Source organism: Ammospiza nelsoni, chromosome Z (assembly GCF_027579445.1).
Source record: "Ammospiza nelsoni isolate bAmmNel1 chromosome Z, bAmmNel1.pri, whole genome shotgun sequence".
NCBI classification, from domain to species: Eukaryota; Metazoa; Chordata; class Aves; order Passeriformes; family Passerellidae; genus Ammospiza; species Ammospiza nelsoni.
In genome coordinates this window covers 35009269-35031003 of record NC_080669.1, presented here as the reverse complement: position 1 = coordinate 35031003, position 21735 = coordinate 35009269, and the positions used below count along the sequence as shown (strand labels likewise).

Sequence of the window (21735 nt, the reverse complement as noted above, 5' to 3'; positions counted from 1 at the left end):
CTTCAGTTCCTTTGTCTGAATACATGTAGTTCAATGACCACGATATTTTAAATCTTCTATACGCTCTTGAACATTATCTGACTGCAGCTATCCAATTCTTGCAAAAGTAATGCCTATGGAGCCTCCTGGTCTTAGAAGCATTTAACTCTTCTGCAAGACTTGCTATTTATTGGGTAATTTTACTTTTTGGTTTTGAGCGCTTGGAAAACACCTCAGAGAACCTAAATACTAACCAAGCACTAAACATTGTTAAATACTAAACAAGAACCATACAAGTTTCTCCATCTGCTCGAAGAGCCATTTGATTATATCTATTCTAAAGTATTAAGCATTTTATGTCACTATCCCAAGAACATAATTATTACTTTTTTGTTAAATAAAACCCCTCTCTAAACTGAAAGACTTTCCTCCCAGTTTGCACACTACTGCTCTAGATTCAGTCCTTCACACCCTGTTTCAGGTGAGGTGTCTGCAGTAAGTCCTTTCCTCCAAACTATGTTTGTTCAACATCAAATTTCACCATGGGATTTCACCACCTAACATTCCCAAATGTTTACCCAAGACAAAAACTTATGCAATCTCATTCCATTCCTGCTCCTATTGTCCCACTTCTGCCTGTAATTTTATTAGCTTTCTCCAGTGGATCTGTCTGACATGGAAAAAACCAAGCTAACAAAACAATTATGAACTTGAAGATAATGCTAATAAGATTTTGAACTTTGAAAGCATTTCCGATATCTGCTCATTTTGACTGCAAAACATTTCCCAAGGGAAACAGGCACAAATACAAACAAAAATTAATCAGAAAACACTCTTAAAAACTTAACAGCAAATGTCTACCACAAAACTTGCTTTTATGTTTCCAGCTTCTTGAAAAACTTTCCTGCAGCCTATTCTTGAAGACTACAGTGACTCACATTAGTTTTAATATTATGAATATTTAAGAAGTCTCACAGGAAATTATGGGAATGGGATTCAAGTAAGGTTTCCTGCCTGTTAATCACCATGGAGTGACGCCTTCCTGATACTGTCTGCTGGAAGAGAGTAACAACTTTTCTGTTGAAAGTTACATTAAAATGGAAAAGCATAGGACAACCATAGTATTTGGTGATTAGTATAGTAGTAGATGCATGTGTCTTAAAATACAAACTGCAAAAAGCATAAGCCTGTATTTTTTTTAATATACATTTGAACACCTGTGGTTGCACCAGTTTGTTTGTACAAACAAAACTTTGCAAAAGACAGGCAATTTTCAGAATTGCTTCTGAACATTTCTCTAAAAACTAACACTTTCCCTTATTTCATAAAATACTTCTTACCCTAAAACTCAAAAGCCACACAACAACTTCTAGTTGAAAAAGAATTAATGGAAGCACAGTAAAATTTACTCAAAGGGAAACTAAAAAAGTCTATAAGCAACTATTTCCCATGACAGACAAATTACTGAAAGCAGAGATCACACTCACCCATTATCTTAAACCTCAGAAGAGCTCACATTCAGAAGTTTAAACACATAAAAATGAATGCCTTTCATGATATAATGCTATAACATCAGTACCAAGATATTAGTTTCTAAACACAATTATAGTTCTCAATAATTGTGAACTATAATTCTGATAATAAATCTTTCAAAACAGTCTAGGTTATTATAATATAGGACAATGCATTTCAGTCTCTGCCTCTTTAGTTACATCTGTGACTATGAAGACAAATATAATCTCACAAGAACTAACTGTGAAACTTAGAACTTACCTATGTTGATTATACTAAAATAGTCCAATGTAAATGTTGTAATGCTGTACACCACACAAAGAAAACAGCTGCCTACTTAACTGACTGCTAAGGACATTTCAAATTCCAGCAGCATTCAGAGATTCAAAATACTCCAAATTTAATAAATCACAGTTAAAGGTATGAAAATTGGTGCAGTAAGAGAAAACCATTTATACTGTAGCCCCAAAGTCTATTGCAGAGCATGAAGAACTTGACCCCAAAAAGGGGTAATTTTTTTCTTCAGGCCCAACCAAATCAATACCAACTTGACCTGCAATTTTCTAAACTACAGTGTACAACAGCTACTGTGCTAAAAATATTCTGTTACTCAAACTTCGAAATATTCTCTCCAGAGATGGGATTTCCTGATAGGAGATTCAAATTAATAGGAATTTGAATTTCCTGTGTTTTCCCTTCCTGTGTTTTCTAGATTGCTAGACTAATGAGTATGTTTTCAACAGCTTGTAAATAAATGAAGGAGCAGATTTATTTGTTGACTGGTATTCAGTGCTTTGAAGTGAAGTGACCTTGTATACAAATACAAAGCATAGTAGACCATGATCATATCTATTTAGGCACAATGCTGTAGCACGTTTGGTTTTTCCTACATTCCTGAAGGAATTTGTACAGGAATTGCCTTGAGAGCTTGGTAACTGGTGACTTTTATTTTAGTCTGCAAGTAGCCCTATTAGAAACTGATGGGAACCCTTATGAAGTAGCTGAGCAGAGACCCCTACTTTAAGCAAAGTAATTTTTATGTAGAGAAAGTGAACAGCTCTGGCCACGCTTATAAAGCTATGGCAAACCTACCCGACTCACTCAGCCATATAAACACACTAGAATAAGTCAGCACATCTAAAAAATAATTACAGAACCCATACTCTGCAATATAGTACAATGAAAAAAGAATCCTAATCTATCATTAGGATTTCCAGATATTAAGGCTAAGTGACAGCCAACACCAATTTTGAAGAAAAAATGTGCTTTACAATCAACTAACTTTTCAGGCCAGTATGTTTCATGCTTTGCACGCAGCAAAAACATGGAGCCAAAAGACTGAAATGAAAATGAAAATGCAGTTTTAAAACTAATTAGACATTTGATTGTGATTTATAAAGGATGATGGGAAAACAGACAGCACCAGCAGGCAGCTAGACTATGAAATTTAACAGTCAGGAGTCTCACCAAATACAAATTTTTCAATTTTTTTCACGTGCATGAAAAACCCCACCCACCATTAAAGAAGGTTAACAATATTGATTCTGACAGATGGGATCCTCCTGACTTCCTACTGCATCAAGTCACCCTCCCACAAGACTCTTGTTATTGCAACATTACATCACCAACAAAATGATGATAATCTGTGATGACTTCAGCAAATGCAAATGAAAAAACAACTCATCATTAGCCTGCTAATAAGCTTTATCTTCCCTACTTATAAGTCAGCTGTTGTAAAACACATACAGCAGTTCAGTTCTAAAAATTAAACTTCATATATTTAGACACAAAAGATTCTATTATTAATCCAAGTTTATCTCATTTTCTCTTTCCCAGTTAATGGATGCTTTTTTTAATTGTAAATGTTGCTGCTCTTTGATATTTTCTATTAATGAAAAAAAATAGAATAAAAGAACTTTCGAGTAATTTATCAAAGAAAATACTACTTTTATTCAGGACTACTAGATAATCATTAAATATTCTTTCACAAGATGGAAAGAAAGGTGAGCCATCCTCTTTGTCACGGATCTTAAATTCTCCTTTTGACAAACTTACTGATAATGGATCAACAGTAAAAATACAAACAAGTTCTCAGGGAACTTATAAAACAGTGCCTGCTTGAGCAGGGAGAGATTGGACCAGATTATGCACAGTGGTCCCTTCCAATTTGACCCATTCTGTGACTTCGTGATGTTGGGAGACATAGACATGTAATTCTGTGGCTTACCATATATTTTAAGTAAATAGCAAGTATTTCATTCCTAGTCACAGACTGAGACAAACTATTGTAGTTACCATACTATTAAAATCTGACTATTAAAAAAAAATGTTAAAACTGTTAGAAAACGTTAAAAGGTTAGAGATGAACCCTAGAAACACTTTCAATGTATTTTGTCCTTTTAAACTGCAGTAACAGCATCAATCTAAGAAGACTCTGACTGTTTTAAGGTCTTGCGCAGAAAATTTTAATTAACAATTTATTCACACACAAATAGATATCTTCACCTATTTGTCTAATAATTTGAATTTTTTCCACTTGTAATGTAATAGCCATCCTTAAGCAGTACATCACAAGAATGGTTTAACTGTGCTCTCATAGCAAAGGACAAGAGTTAGTGAAGTCAAATGGCAGCCTGTCATTAAACCTCTGTTCTGTGACAATGCCCCCCAGGCATCTTAAGAGAGATCTCTTGCTTAAAAGCGTATTTGTGTTGTAAAAGTAGACAAAAAGGCAGGACAGGAAATGCCCTTTTCTTCGGAGCTTTCAGTATCACTTCTCTGATGTGTCATTTTTCTGAGACCTTCAGTACATTTCCGAAAATAAAAAAGAGGAAAAACTTCAGCTACAGAAATAAACATAAATCTCACCTTGTTATTTTCACACTTGTATGGGATTTTGAGGGTATCCATGGCCTTGATCATGGCCTGCATTGCTGTAAATATATTCTGGTACACCAGTTTTGTAAAGCCCCTTTTGTCTTCATCAGAGTAACCTGATCCATGAATGATTCTCATCTGCTTGATAAATGTGCTTTTGCCACTCTCTCCTGTGCCTGCAAGACAAATAAGAAGGATATGCTTTACCTAGTGAACACAAACACGACTTTTCTTGCATAATGCTAACAGCTTGCTTACTGCAGAGCTTAACAGTGTCAAGTGGTGCTTGGGAGGTAGCTACAAGGACCAGTTCAAGGTCAAACAGCAACATCAGTAGCTACTGAAGAACTGAATTAAATTTGCACTTTGATTTAACAACTAAACTAATGAGCAAAATGGCACTCCAAAATATACATATTATATATGACTTGGTATTTGAAAATATTTTGTTCTTAAAGATGTAATTGTACAAAACTCTAACTCCATGAGACATTTCATCACAAAAGTTCTGAAAGGAAGAAAAACAATCTTCCTAGGCTAACTCTCAGGACATTACAGTAATCTGGTATTACAAGCAAGAGATATATGTGTTTTGGTTTTTTGGTTTTTCTTTTCAGGGGTGTCGGTTTGTTTGGGTTTTCAGTTTCATTGTATTTACTTGTTTGGTTTTTAATTTGTTTGTTTGAGGGGATATGGTTGGGTTGCAGCTTTTTTTTGGTTTTAAGCTAGTATTGGAACAATCAGAGCCCAACAAACCTCAATCTCAGAACCATATGAAATCACCGTTAATTAAAATTTGATTCATATTTATCAATAAGCAGTCATTCCTTCCACTAAATCTTTTTCATGTCTTTTTATACTTTGTACTAAAAGTAATTTATTGATAAAATATGACTATTTGTTAACTTAAAGTTAAGATCTCTGTTGGAAACTTCACAAAGATTACAACACACATTTTTCCTTCTCTCCAATTCAACAAGCTCCTCTATGACTACGAGAGCTTATCTATATTATCCCTGTGTTTGCTTAAGAGGAGGAGTTGAACCTGCAAAGCTACATAAGCCCTGTGTTCACTCAGCTGCTCAGCTCTGCAGAAAGCAAAATGCATTGCTCAGTGCTGTGGTTTTCAGACTTTCAGCCTCGTCTTTATTTTAATCATTTCTGTAAAGATTTCATGCCTTGTGCCCTAATACTCATGTCCAGAACAAGGTAGCTTTATAGGCCTCTTAGATAATGTTTTTGGTGTCTTCTCAAAAAAGTGTGTTTCACAGCAGTGGAGTTTATAGGAGTAACCCTTAACTATTTCTGAGATAGCACACACTGCAAAATCTAAGCCTCCAAAATCTTCTGCCCTTACCACAAGCATAATTTTGAAACCATCACTCCAATTTCCTGCACACATATAAAAAACTTCTAATGCAGGTTTTCTTTATGCACACATTCCCAGAAAATCAAACATGATGTTACCTACTACAGAATCAGAATGGTTTGAGTTAGAAAGGACCTTAGAGATCATCTAATCACAAGACCCCCCTGCCATAAGCAGGGACATCTTCCATTAGACCAGTTTACTCAGACCCCATCTAACTTAGCCTTGAATACTGCCAGGGATAGGGCATCAACAGGTTCTCTGAGCCACCTGTGCCAGTGCCCTACCACCTTCACATGTAAAGAATTTCTTCCAGTATCTCATGTAAATCTACTCTCTTTTAAGTTTAAAGCCATTTCTCCTTCTCCAATCACTACATGCCCTCATAAAAGTCCCTCTCCAGCTTTCTTGTAGGCTCCATTTAGGTAACAAAAGGCTGCTAGATCATCTCCCTTGACATCAAGACACTGACTGGTATCAACTTCTGCCTTTTACAGCCTCAACCATTCATTACAGAACAAGCTAAAAAATACATCATGGCAATACAGTCTAAAAATTTTACCATTTACCATAATAAACAAAAACAACACTGCGTAACAGCATGAACAGGACCCTTGAGTGGGCCTGTTTCACAGGGTGAAAAGAAAACCCGAAATTACATAAGAAAAAAATCTACATATTCTTCTGAGAGGATATGAATGCCTTATGGGCTCTGTTAGCCACTGCTTCTGCTACCATCATTCTATTTATACCTCCAGTGGATACAAGACAAGAGCAAAGGTGAAACAGCAGTGCAGTGGATCAGCAGAATGAACCAATGGGGGATAAAACTATACTGAGACCAATTTTCTGCTGGCTACCACAGCACCTTTACATTGGTCAAGACAGTTCCCTGAAGCCAGATATACAGTATCTTCTCATCTGTCAGAAGACTGCTGAGGCCACACGATGTACCTAAAACTCAATCATAATCAGAATACCACTGCCACACACCCTCATCTTTTAAAAAACATTACTTTCAACCTTTCCCTCCCCATCCCCTCTCCAGTCCCAATATAACTCCTTGTCTAGTACTTAGATGAGAATTGAATATTGTGAGAGTAAAACCCCACATTCTTGACTCAAGCACACAACATGGTTCATCATCTGACTTCTAAACTTCTTCTCAGATAAAATCAACCTAATGAATGAAAAAAGATTAACTGTCATCAAAAAATAATAAAGAAATGTCTGTAATAGTGATGAACTCTTCAATCATGGCATAGAGAATTATCAAAATTTTTAAGAGCTTAGCACCTTAAAAACTGAAAGTTTCTGAAAACCTCTTTGGTTTTTTTTCTTGAAATGTTAATAACTACAACAATTACGGTATCATCAAGAATTTTACAAGCAGAGATCTGAAAGTACTTCTAGCAATATTACATCCACAAGCAGAATCAAAAGAAGCCAGATTGCTTAAATGCAGAGTAGATCCTTATGCATGCACTTACACCCAGATATATACATATCACGTACAATTTATTTCTCCTGGCACACTTCCTGCAAAAATCAAGATACAGAATGTTGAAATACAACATTCTTTGCTCTGCAAAACTTATGGAAAACCTTTAAACATAGGTGACAATGCAGCTACTGGCAGAGAGGTTTCAGAACTTGTGGTGACTGACAAAAAAGATACAGGAGACTAATTTAAAAGAAAAACAACTGTAGAAGCCTAGAATGACAAGCCTTTCCTTTGTATGGTTGTCCTGTATTTGTTTTTGCATTTCTCTGCATTGCAACTTTAAAAAAATCTTAGGTATAGTATCTTCAGATCAAATACAAGGCTGTTTTTTAACTAAAACAACAAACATACCATTCTCTAAGCAAAATTCACACTGACATCTCTTAAACAGAAAGACTGCTAAACTACACCTGACAGTGTTTTTTCCCCCAAGTTTGACCTATGAAAGGGCAAAAAACCCCTGCTATTTTACTGTTTGAAAATTTATATTAAATTAGAGAGAAGAGGACATTCTTAACATGTAAGGAAGGAAAATGCCATTGAAATCCACTACCCTGTTAGTCACTGTACACACACACTTATTAGGAACTGTCAAAACAACAGTGTGTACATTTGCAGAAAACTGGCTTTCATCTTGGAGCTTAGATGCAGAAAGAAAGCCTACAAGTACCTGGAAAGTGAAGATTCATGGGTAAGGGTGAAATCAACATCCTACACAGATGAGCAGAACCATACTATAACCACAGTTTCATCAAACATGTACTCAGACAAAGCAGTTGGTTGTACATTGCCTCATAGATTTACAGAAAATAGGAGCAATAAACCTCATCAGATACTAAGTAGCAGAGTAATTCCTAGGATGAGTAAGAGCTAAAACAGTACTAGAGAGGCAATGCATGAAAAGAAAAATACTTGATTTCACTTAAAGTTGTACTTCACTTGGAAGAAAGTTTAATGTCCTCCATGCTACCACTAATTCAGTGTTAGAGAAAACAAAAAATATGGTTTGGTCTGTTGCTGCTCTAGCAGTGGAATGCTTGGATCACATTTCCACTGAAACCAAGTATGGGTAAATGAAAACATGAAACTGTGCAGAATTCCGGTCTTGGACCAGCTTGGCTTTGTAGGTGACAAATCAGTTAAAATGTAGTATGGAATGCATGAAGATCCTCCAGGGAACTGAGGCAGAGAAGCCAGTCTGTCCGACCACTCGGAAGAGCAGCTTTCAGGCTCACAGCTGGAGGCCGCTGCAGGGAGGGATATTCAGTTGGTAAGACTGTAGCAAAACTCCCTGAGGTAGAAGTGAAATTCGCCACCTCACCCTGCAACATGTATCTGTCCAAGCTCTGGAGCGGAACTAGAGTCTCACTTCTCCATCAAAAGAAGGCAGCAAGGCTAGGGAAACGAGGGGTCCCCCATACAAACAGCTCAGTCCGCCTGATGCGGTCATGCGCCCAGGCAGCCTGCGCTCTCATCCTGACATCATATGAAGAGATCCTTGGCCATCACCTCTGTCAACAGTTGCCACAACTGAGTTGACCTGCTTCAAGTTGGTACAGCTATTGATCAGGCAGTCCTTTTTAAGTGAAGACTGCTAGTACTCTATGAACTTTTTTCTCTATTGCTTAAAAAGTATTACCTCAATGACATTGTATCACTGTATCATACCTCTTGAAAGATACACAAGTACCAACCTACACCAACAACCAATTTATACTATTACAAGTTAATAACTGAAACTGACCATTTTCACCTTGGTCATAGAAACACCAAAGAATTTCAGGGACAACTCATCCAGAGACATAAACAGAATTCTTGTAAGGAATTACCAGTGCTGATAATGGATACAGTAGGCATATTAATATTTTTCACAAAATGAAAAGTAGAACCAGTATATCTTCCTTGTATGATTATCCAACTTACTAACTGACATTAAGAGATTAAACCTCACAAGAGTTGCTTGATGTTAGGAAACATTTCAATGGCATTTCATTTAGAGTTACAGAAAAGCCTATGAAACAGGAAAACATCTCAAATTTCAGTCAAAAAAAAGCCAGAAAGAGAACTAAGGTTTCCTGAAGTCTGTTCCTATATCAATAGCACAATGTTTTGCAGTTATATTAAAAACTGAACAGAATAACTACAAAAAGCAAAAAAAAGTGAGAACCTCAGTGATGGCATTTTGAGACTTAACAGTACACAGGTTGAAGTTAAGAACCACTTCGAAAACATGGGAGAGAGGTACATATTATTCTATTGCCAAGTGTTTGCTCCACTGACAGAATATCTTTAATTTAAAATCACTACACAATCTTCTTACTTGTTTTGCTTAAAAGGCACATTTGCATATTCCACTTGCTTTTTTAAAAAAGAGTAAGCATATGATCATTTCACTATTCACTGAATTATCTCCTCTGTATCATTTTCATAATTAATAAACATTTCATTAAGATTACTGTCAATATTCTACACAATACTATTTCATGAATTACTAATGGAACAACAAAAAAGAGCAAGATGAGAAAATATTTATTCCAAAAAAGGGTGGATAGAATTTTATGAAGTACCCCATGAAGTACAAAATTACCTCAAATAAGGAATATGAAACATCTAAATTCATGTAGAGCAATTTGTTTCAAGAATAATCTTGAATGTCTTAAATATTTATGAAAAACTAAGCAAATGTTATCCATTAAAATATTACTAAGTTGTTCCATCATTTTCTTACCTATGTGATTGAAATTGTATTGACCATCTTCCTTAAAAAAGGGGAAAGAATACCTGCCATTATGTGAACAGCTAGTTTGAGTGCTTTCTACAGAAGAAAAATCCTCTTACAAATTTGATCTGGTTGTTTTTGAGACTATAATAAAGTTAGTCATTCTAGTGCAGCCACAAACTTAGAGAAACAAAACGCCCATCCTCATTGTACAAGTGATGCACTCAAAATAGTTCAAGTGACCACTACAATAAAGCCTAAGACAGATACTGAATTACTGAAGGAAATGGAAGATAGAATTGAAACATAAAATTCAGCTGATGTTCTGTAGCTTCTTAACTAATGTTAATTCAAGCTTTTGTGAACCAGAACCTCCAACTCTTTTACAGGAAATGCAGTTAATCAAATACAGCTTTGTGCCAGATAATCAAAATTACACAGCAAAACTACTATTATGCAGCTGAAAGTCAGCATTCTCTTCTCCACACCTTCAATTCAGAAAAACCCCAAACCTACCCATCCAACCAAAAAAACCCAAACCAGCAAGACCCCCCCCCCCACAAAAATCAAAACAACCAGACAAATCAACAACAAAAAATACCACCAACACCTAAGCCCCCACCCAACAAAACAGAACCTCCTCCTTATCTTTTATAGCTACAAACAGATAACTGTCACCATTTTAGAGGTATCTTATTATGGTTCAGGTGTAATTCAGAAGCAAGTATGCAAGAGAAGAGATAAACTAGGTGCCTTCACAGAGGTCAAGTAATTCTTCAAGAATTTGCACAGCTTTGTAAATGGGTTCAAAGCAGGACAGGATCCCACCTTGTGTGACCTTCTCCTCCCTTCTCTTGAAAGGATCCCTCTGATAAACCACAGATTCCCTAAAGAGAATCAGCTCTTTCCAGTCTGTGCTTATTTTCCATTTTATACAGTTTGGAGCAGCTCTGATAAATTCTGCCTAAAGAACTCATCTGTGCAGAAAAAGCATCACAAATCAAATTTCAACCTCAAAAATATTTTCTTGATGCTACTCACAACTCAACTGAACAGCAAACTGTTTAAAGTCAGTCTGTTGGCTGCTGCTCTTCGATGGAAATGTTACAAACAAAACCAGAAGCAAACATCAGCATTCATAAAAGCAGGTATCATACAAACTCTTACCTCCCTAGCACAGAGGAAAGGCAAAATCGGTGTCTGCAAACATGTGTGATTAATTTCAAATGAATGTTTATATGAGGGTGTTGGAAAGCAGACTCCAGTAGATTCCAAGGCACAAGCAAATCAAGATTGATCATTTATTATCTTCTTTGAGATCAGTACAATACACAACTCTTCATAAATCAACATGTATGTTTTCTGTAAGCTATTTATTAAAATGGTAATAATACGCTGAGCACCATCTGATTTTCTGTGAAAACTAGCTTAACTACTAATTTGATAGACAGGGTTTAGGGTTTAAATCTTTTATGTTTCCTTCATATTACACCTACAGTTCATCACCTCTACACCTAAGCTGGACTAAAAATGATGGAGGCTGAGAGAGGCCACAGAACACTACATGTCCTGCAGGTCTCCAGGAGTATTCTCCAGGAATTTCAGTACGAGATTAAAATTTTCCTGCATTCCAAGAAAAGTCTTGAGTTAGCTCTAAACTTTTATTAAGGAAGATACATAAAATTTATTTAATTAATAATTAAATCTTTCAAATTTCTTTCACATTCTGTTAGTCGGAGGGATTATGAACCGGTAAACACAACTCTTATTCCTATCAACTCTGAGAGACTCTGTTTCAGGAACAGTATAAATCACTATGATTAATCAAAAGCAAGGATAAATACTGGTAGCATTCTAAATTGCAATAGTTTTCCCTTAGTTTTATTATGGAAGGTAAATATCTTAACTACTTCAAACCCTATGTCTTCAGAAAAAGTGGTCTTCATGTCTAAGATAATGCAACAGAGTTTGGCCATCTATGTTTCCCCCATGCCAAGGGCTACCATTCTTCCACCATACAGAAAACTGCAAAAGGTGAATATTTCTCTATTGGTATGTTCTATCTGGAAACATAATTATCATGTACAAGAACATATCAACAAAACAACAGCTGTATTTATCAAACACACAAAACCTTATAGTTTGCATGTTCTGCTTTCGTAAGGTATAGCTAGAAATTCTGTGACCTGTTCTCTAATCTGTGCTTTAAAGAAGTACTGTAGTACTCCGAGTATATTAGATGTGCATTTGCATCCATCTGAAATACCAATATAAAACAGTATATTATGTAATTTGTTTAACACTATGTTATGCTAACAATATGTTAGCATAACAATATGTTTTTGGACAACTAAGTCCAAAAACATGAAAACACCCTTTCCAAAGGTTTTTTAAAAAATAATATTTATTCTATTCTATGCCTGTGAGCTCTATTTTGAAAGCCTGATATAAACTTTTGACCTACCCTTCATACAAAAAGGCTCCATCCCAGAGCTGAAAGTACACAGTGCAGCATTTCTTTCTTACAAGTGGAAATGCATACAAGTAAATTGCTTTGCTATAACAAAACTAGTATAAATATAAATTTACTGAAAACAAGTCATATGAATAATAGCATATTTGTTATGATCCAATACTTAGGTCAAGTAACACTGCTGATGGCAAATCTTATTATCTGAAATCAGAAACTAAGAACAGCAACTGTTTTGTAGCATTTTGGAACATTTTTTCTTCAAGAATGGTTGGCCACTGCTTCCAAGAATGATAGTCACCCCAGTTCCAGGCTTTAGTCTAGAGATCATGAAGCACTCCTTACAGAAGAAAACCACAAATGAATGAACAGAAAACCTCTTTGTTTTTCCACTTTTTTATATGTTCTTCATTCATGCCAAAGAAAGAACATTTTCATATGGATTGAGATGATTTAAAAGAAAGAAAGAAAAGCTAATCCTGCTGGTTCTTCTTACACATGAAGAGAAGAATATTTTTCCCACAAAGCTATTTGGGGTCTTTCTGTGTTAGGTTACATACTCCTGAGGAAGATATTTAAGCTGTTCTCTTGGTCTCCTCTGCTTCTGCTTCTTTGCTGCTCATGCTTCAGAGCTCTCAGTGACCTCTGCGCTAGTATGATAACATGACAGCTGATGCTAAAGACGTCATTAGACAAGAGTCAGCTTATTGGTGTCACTATAATACTTACACTAGAAACATAAAGGAACTATGTATCAGATGTTGGTATGCGCATACCTGTCAGACAGCTTCCCTGGTCCATTCACAGGCAGTACTAGAGGAGAGACAGAGGTTTCTTTCAAGCCTCAAATATACCCCCAGCACTAAAATGATGAAGTAATTTTTTCTTTAGTTAAACTACAAACAAGTACAAACAAAGTGCAGGGTCTTGAAAGCAGAGCCCTGAACTGACTGCAGTAAGGAATCAGCTGGGGTAATTAATAAGTTTTTTTAATATTACACCTCACAAGTGTATATTACACATTGTGTATCTTCCTGGTTTCCCCAGGAAACACATCTTGAGAGCATCATAAAGGAAATACTTAATGGTATAAGCGAAAGTTTTACAGTAAATATCTCTCTCTAGCATTTAACCCCTTTCTCTCATGCTACTGTGAAGGCGTTGCTCCTCCTTCCCCAGGGAGACTGAAGAGATTGTGGTAACTGAAACCCACCCACACCCGGTTTCAGGCCCTCTCACTGAATGAGCACCCATTTCACTCCACATGCCACCAACTCAGTTACTCCATTTGGGATATCACTGTCATTACAGCTGATCCCAGCGTTAAACTGGAAGGAGGGTGGGGTGGGGGGAGCTCAGGCCTTTTATAAGGAACAAAGAAACCTACTAACAGAAAATAGAATGGGCAGGCAGCTTCAGCAGACACTGACTGCTGGGAGACCTAAAAAGGAGGTGAACTGGGGAGCTCAAAGGCAAGTCCAGTGCAGAGACTGCTTCCAAATCAGGAGCTGTGAGTAGCCCTGGGAAGAACTTTTGCCATCCCCTACAAGGCAAAGCTCCTCCTGGCTGTCCTTCACCCCATGGACAAGGCCTTCGGAGCCCAGGGATGCTCCTCTTGCCAGCCTCCTTCCATGTGCAAGTTTCTCAGAGGCTATTTAGCAGCCACTGGAAAGACTTCGTCCCCAAAAGACCTGTCCCTTACTACAGGCAGTGTTCCTTCATCTCTTCACCCCCAAGGTGCACACAGAGCCCAGCAAGGCTGACAACCATGATAAGAAGCTCTGGCACAGCAGCTATCCAAGTAAAAACATATGATTCGATTTTTATTTTCATCCCACAAATACTGTGAGAGGCTCAAATGCTGGGTTTGCGTTCTGCTTGTTCCTGCGTTCACAGTGTTGCTCCCAACTTCTACGTCTTCCTTGGTGCACACCAGCAGGGCTGTGCATATACACTGTGAAATCCAGGCAGGCTCTGAGGCCAAGCCCATTGTAAATCCACCCAGAGGAAAGCACAGTTTGTGCACATTTGTGGCACATTTCCTGCAGCTTATGGCAGACCATCCTTAACTTGAGAGTGTTTTTGAGATGCTACTTCCCCTGGAGAGTCACTAGTTTTTGAGTTTTTATGCTGTCTTCTCATATTTTATGTCTTCTGAGGTATTCCAAGAAGCTATACACTAATTAAGCAGTTCCTCCAAAATGAAGGTACAACCAAAATGAAGGTACCACAACCCCTTGTACACTTTTTCCTCCTACAAGGAGAGGGGACCTGGGCAAGTCAGCTCATTAGCTGGATAGGAGTGACAGAACTGCTATATTATTGTAGCTCTTACTTGAAACATTTCAAATCTAGGAAGTTTGGAATAATACTGAAAAAGTAAAGAATGAACAAATCACGTTTTAATCATGTTCTTTGCATATTTGAATATAAATACCATCTGTGCACATACTTTCATGTGCATACATACACACATAAAGTGACGGAGGCTCTAAAGACATAAATATACCACTGGCACTCTGAATTTAAGAAATCAGGTCAAGGGTAATATTAGCAAGGAACAATTTTATAATTAAAAAAATTATAATTAGATTCTCCACCCCCCCCCCAAAAATCCCTGCTTTTTGTTAAGGAAAAAAAAAGGTAAATCAAATAGCTAAGTTCTGAGAGGACATCCTTGCTAGCTTTAAACATACACACTACATCATATAGGTATTTCCATGCTTAGTACATGACAAATGCAGTATTCTTTTCAGATGCTGCATTTGCTCAAGCAAATAGATGAAAAATCGAAATAAACATTATGCTTGCCTAAAGTGACGGATGAAAACTACTACTGGGTCAGTAAGAACACGGACTGTCACAATCAGTAAGAACAGGGACAAGCAGGCAGATTTTATGGTCAAAGTATCTGGTGCCATCATTTTGCATTTGCATTTTTAACAGCACAGTGTCCCAGCATGCATACTGCTTAAAGCATCGCTTTGGTATGGCTGAACTGTGTGACATCTCAATGTTCTGCTTCTCCAGCAGGGAAAGTCAGGTGGCACCACTCTGGAGTACGACAGCATCACAGAGAGAGCATTCATGGCTTGTGCCCCTTCAGACTGCCCAGACAGGGCCCAGCTCCCATGCCACTGCCCTGCTCTGAGCAACTTCAGCAGCTCAAAGGAAGAGTTTCCAGTCACATCTCTGACATGGCAAAACAGACAGCTACACTACTCTTGTTCTCCTCAGGAGATCCTCCTTATAATAACCTTGTTGCTGAAGCTACATATTTATTTAGACCTGATTATATAATCTGATTATATACCAGATTATTACGTACTCTGAAAGTTTTTAGATTTTTTGTATTTTTATTCACTTTACACATGTACTATAAACAAAGACTGCATAGATTAATAAATAACTACTTTTTACTTATAAAGGTAATACTTTTTACTTAAAAAGGTAATAAAACCCATAAGATAATAACACACTCAGAACTCAGTTAAAATTGTGTCACAGGAAAGCATTGTTTTGCTGGATACTCTTACATTCTTAGAAGAAATCTCCAGAAATCCATTAACTAGATGGCATCTGAATTCAATGAAACAACTATTGTTTTACTCAAAATCAGCTATTCTAGCCAATAGCATGTACCACCTACACATGGATATGTAACTTAGGAAATGTCACCTCCTTTCTCTCCTTGAGTGCCTCATCACTCTGACCTCTTCTGAAATTACATGTGGTTTTCTGTTTAAATAATTAAAATCCACATGCTGTTCATTTGCATTTAAGTAAGTTACTTGCATTATAAATCCTGGTTCATCTGAGAGAAAGTTCTAAATTCACTTACTATCCTCAGTAATTGGGCTTTCTATGGTGACAGGTTTTCATTTTATGAACATTTATGCAATTCTGGTTTTCACTTGTTGTACTGGCATCTGGTTTCAAAAAAGATTACATTGAATACACTTCTAGCCACTTTCAGTGCTATGGCAAAAGATACTCAAAAGCATGATAACACTATGAAGCTGTTCCTGTTCTTATTTAGTACACCAAAGCAGAAATAAATTTAACTGTGAGGGCAAAGAACTGTAACACAAGTGCAGTTCATACAGACACAAGGTGGCAGAGTGAAGAACTAGTTTCTATTCGCCATTATTTTTCTTTATAGAGGAAACTTTTACTTCCAGGAAGTAAACATTTATTTAACATGTCAATCCTTTGCACAATAGTCAAATAAGAAGTATTTGAGTCCAATACTTTATGTTTTAGGCTAATAAAATGCTATTCACCAAGTCAACATTCTTTTTTTTTTTTAATTACCAATTCAGTTCAACTAAAAAACCCCACAACAAAACAAGCAAGGGCATATCCAGCTGTCACCACAAACCACAGAGTTAACCATTCAAAGCTAAACAAGAACTTACTCACAACAACCACAACGGAATGATGCTGAAAGGTGATTATATTTGGCATCTCTGTATTTACTTCTCCATTTGCATCATTCTTTATATACCTTTAGAGCAACAATAAAAAACAAAACAAAACATCCCCCCCAACTTCTTTTGGACTTACGCAGTCAATTTTGCAATTTTTTTAAGACTTTTTTTGATAAAATGTACTCTTTGATCCCTTTTGTATAGGGCTGGACTGTATGAAAATCTATAATGAAAAAATCTGGGAAATCCAAGAAGATATTAAAAATGTTCTCTTTATTATAAGGCTTGTTCTAGGAGAAAGAAAGGCAGGCAGAACGAAACATGCAATAGTTTACATGACTAGAAAATAGCCCACACCTTTTAGATATTCCTAAAAAATCCCCATGTCATAACACTCCTATTGCTCTAAAGGCCTTGAATCTTGTGAAATAAAGTTGATTTTATGGAGAGTACAAATGCTGAAAACACTAAAAATTTTCAAAACAAAGAATAGAGACAGACACCATTTTTCTCCACTAACGTCACAATTTCTAACCATCTGTGTGGGGTCCCTCCACACAGCTTTCCCTACTGGTCTGCAAAATTTGCAAAATCACCACCAAGCACAAAGGCGCACGCCTTCACCCAAACCCTCCAGCAGCTGTCCAGCCTCATCCCGCAGGTTTCTGCACTGTGTGTGCCAGCAGAGGAGAGCTGTGTGTGGCCGAAACAATTTCTGCCTGGGACATGACAGTGGGAGCTGCCAGCCAGCTCTCCCCAGTCAGGCACAGCCTGGCCCTTAGGGAGGGAGTACCGGGAAAGTGCCCTTCCTCCACCCACTGACTAGAAGCTGACAAGGCAGTTCCCTATAGAAGTCATGGTGCAGAATTTATTTCTGGAGAATTTTAAGCTCCTTCCCCAGCCTTCAAGTACAAGCAACATAGAGCCATTTGGCTGCTGTCACACTGAGGAGCAAGAGGTGTGTAAAAAAGGACAAGGATGACACTTTCAGCACAGCAGCCAACCCTTAGTCCACACTTTGCAACACTTATTTTCAAGACAATGGGAAGCAGAAGACAATATGATAACCAGGAAGTTCTGAACTATCCTTTTTTCCTGTGGTCATTCGTCAGGTTTTGGGATATTTTGCTGACTCCAACTGTCTCATTTGTCGAGAAAGAAAGAGAGAAGAGAAAGAAAGAGAGAAGAGAAAGAAAGAGAGAAGAGAAAGAAAGAGCCCAGCTGCTTCAGTGTGTGTCTTACCCTACAGATCCATCCACCACTGGAAGCCTTCGAGCATTAGTAAAAGGGTAACCACTGCACCCTCCCAGGCTGCTGAATTACACGTGCACATCCAGTATAATCAACACCTCACACTAATTACCAATTATCTAAAACACTTAAAAAGTGTTTGCCATGAGGAAGTCAATTGTCTCTTTTAACATGATCTCCAAAATCATGTAAGCATTCTGACATTCATTAGACGAGGAAGGATGCTGGTCCTCTAATCTCTGCCACATGGGAACAAGTGTCATAAAAGACAATTGAAGTGTTTTGGGGATGGTCTTTATATTGTTGCAGTTCTGGGAAAATGTTATCTACCAAACTCTAGGTTTATCAAATCAGATAAAGCAATTTCATTGACTAAAATATGCAGTTAAAGACTACCTTCTCACTATGGCTGACAAAGCACAAAGCTATGGAAATGTGTTTTAGACAACAGACCAGTGTATCCCAGATGGCCTGTGTTATTCCCTGATACAAAATCTAAGATGAATGTTTCTGCCCAGATAAATATGAATCTTTCTTGACTGTCATCAGAGACCGCCTGTTTTGCTGGTCAAGTTTTCTCACGCCATCTTAACAGCTTTCTTTATTTCTAAAGATGAAGAAATAAAGGCTTCTGCGCAAGTTTTCAACAACTAGCACTTCTGTGTAAGTATCATGTAACTTCACTTCAAACTGCCAAATTCTTTCTTCCCCAACAAAAATTTGGTAAGTCAGAAAATTCAGAGAGGGATTCCTACACTTCAGTAAGAAATTTCCAAAGTATGAACATAACAAAAAGAGAAATTTGAGTTGTGAGTGCAAAATTGTTCCTGCAATCTGTTTGCAGCAGAAAACAAGAGAAAATGCACAATATTAGCATAAAAATATGGATTTTTACACTATGCAGCTTACAGTCAATAACTAAATTTCAACTACCAGAACTTCAAAAAAAAAGAGCAAACGTTGTTGCAACTAAGAGGACTAAAGCTATGTTCAGGGTATTTGCAGGGGAAAACCCCTAAGCAACCTACAACCTCTCCCCAGTTTTGCAAGCATTATTTTCTTCTACATACTGACTCCTCTCATGTCAGTAGTAAAGAAAAACCAATCATTTTTCAAAGAAATTAAGTTACTGGAGAGTTTGGAAAAAGAAATTAAAGAAAGTAATAATGACCTCAGGAAAGGTTAATCATACCCCTCCCCTGCTCTTTTTTCCTGTGATCCTTATTAAGGATTTTTTCTGCCATCCTTACTCTTTAAGTAGTCCCAACAGATTACTGCAAAGTATGGCCTTATTAATATGAATGAGGGTAAAAAACTGAGAGTAGACATAAAGTATACTGCATATCCATTTTAATAATTTTAGAAGTATTCTTGAAAAACAAGGAATAGAAATAAAGAATATCAAATGCTTTCCAAAATTCTCTGCCTATCACTTAATCAAAGTACCTAAAATGTTTCTTAAGATCAGAGAGAGTCTAAGAAGAGAGTTACCATGGTGTGACCAGTTACCATGTATTAGCTGCTCCACAGTGGTTTCTGCATGGGTAGTGCAGTTACCTGGAAATGTCAAGTGTTATCAAACTGATTTGTTAGTCCTTTTTTATTTCAGTAAATCTTGCTGCACTACACAGCTAATGAGAAGATTAAATACCTTTAAACACTGTCCTAAAAAGTGACTTCACCTATATTATACCATATTAACAAATGAAGAAAAATGTATTTGAAGAATGATGTATATAACTTTATAGAAACTAATTCATTTTTAAACTGAAGTATCAGACGAAAGTAGAAGACTTAAATTTTTACTAATTCTCTGATTCTATTCTATTGCAGCTCTGCTGTTACAAGTTTATTATTAACCTGCTTTTTAACTTCTAATTGAGAAACAATTCTTTGGCAAGCTATTTCGTTATGTCACACAACTAGGCATACAGGTCATGATCCCATTCCTTCTCAACAAAGAGGTGAAACATATATTTACCTGAATGAGAACACTTCAGCACAGTGTGGTTACAGCTGCTGTGTGTGATGTACCAGTCCTCTGAACAGTTCCTTATGCATGTTTTTGTGTTACTGTTGTTAATTCTCATAACAAAAAAACCGCACTTATTCACTAAACAATCAAACAGACCAGTTATTAATGACCTGTTTCTTAATTACTTTTAAAGACTACTGGTACCTAACCAACAAGCACCAATTTCAGCACTATTTTTCTTGAGGCTTTTTGCCTCCCTATAAATCTCATGTGCATGCCAGATTTTAGTGAGACTTAGAAAAAAAAACCACATACCATTTTTCTGCATGAGCTATCCATTTCAAATCAGTTACTAAAATGTTACCTTCGTTGTTGCTTGGCATACTTAAGATTTTTAAAACAAAATGCAGTATCAAGAATAATCTCAATGCAGAGAAGATGCTCCATTCTGACTACACCTCCACCCTGCCATTTGGATTTATTCAAAACTCTGCTTACAGGCATTCCATGATCACACACATTCCTTTTTGACTCCATACTCTCCACAAGAAGTTGTGTTAGGCTATCTTTAGTAGAAGATAGATACTGTGACAGCAACCTGGGAAGAAGTAAGCGCAGAAGCAAGGACTTGTACATTATACTGTGTATCGACTTCCAATAACCCAAAAACTTTTGCTCTCAAACAACACATGACTGCAGACAATCAAGTATTTGCTAAACTCTGGAAGGCATGTGAAATTTAAAACGGAAGTTTTACATCTTCAAAGCCCTAAATGCTGTGGCCTAAAGCCAAAATTAAGTACCTTAAATTCTTCTCTTCCCTTGCACAGGTATTTTCTGACTTACCAAGACTGAAATGCAACAGTTTCTATTTCTGTAGAAGAACAATATACAAACTTTATGTTGGAAGGCACTTATAGCACTGGGTTTCAGACTGCAACTAGTGAAAGCCACTGCATCACCAAGGTAACTTCCTAGGACAAGGAGACAGCTCCTTTAAGTCAACTACTGACACATGGCTATTGATTCATATGCAATACTGTACATATTATTTAAGACTGTACTATCATGAACCAGTTATTAAACAAAAATACTGATTTGACTTTTGCAAGGAAGGATTGCTAACATAATGCTACATGAATAAATGTATCTTTTCATATATTTTACCAGCAATTTCAGGTAGAATCTAATGCATCATATAATTACACTATGATTTGTTTGCTTGAACTGATCATCTTTGAAATGAAATAAGCTTTTCAAAAAGCAAATTTATACAAATAAATTTCCTGTCTCTTTACTAAATTAAAATTTTCTTTCCCAATTTTACTGGTAGCCAAAAATCTCCTGAGGAATGTGTGAAAGATAACTGTACATCAAGTTAAAGGCATCTAGCTCAGCTTAAAGCATGAAAAAGTTCCATATGGAATAATTTTGTAGATACAAAACCAACATACGGGAAAGCCAGCATCAAACTTCTCATTCTAATAGCTCTGTTGTGCAGCTACATAAAATCTATAGGTCAAAATTATTTTAAAGATTGCCTGAATATACTTACACATGCAAAGAGAGACAGAAGGATAGCTATTCTTTTCCTTCCAGAAAAAAATCAGCCTAGAAGGATTGTATTTTTCCCTGCTCAACTCCTTGTT

At 36.8% G+C, this 21735-nt stretch overlaps 1 protein-coding gene across 1 annotated transcript in view; it reads right to left on the bottom strand.

Moving 5' to 3' along the window:
- The window catches only part of LOC132086270 (guanine nucleotide-binding protein G(q) subunit alpha-like), a 112514-nt gene that overhangs the window by 68100 nt on the left and 22679 nt on the right, over nt 1-21735 (bottom strand). Inside the window, exon 2 of the mRNA XM_059491812.1 lies at nt 4360-4544. Within this exon, the coding sequence (XP_059347795.1) occupies nt 4360-4544 (185 nt within the window). The remainder of the gene's footprint in view (nt 1-4359; nt 4545-21735) is intronic.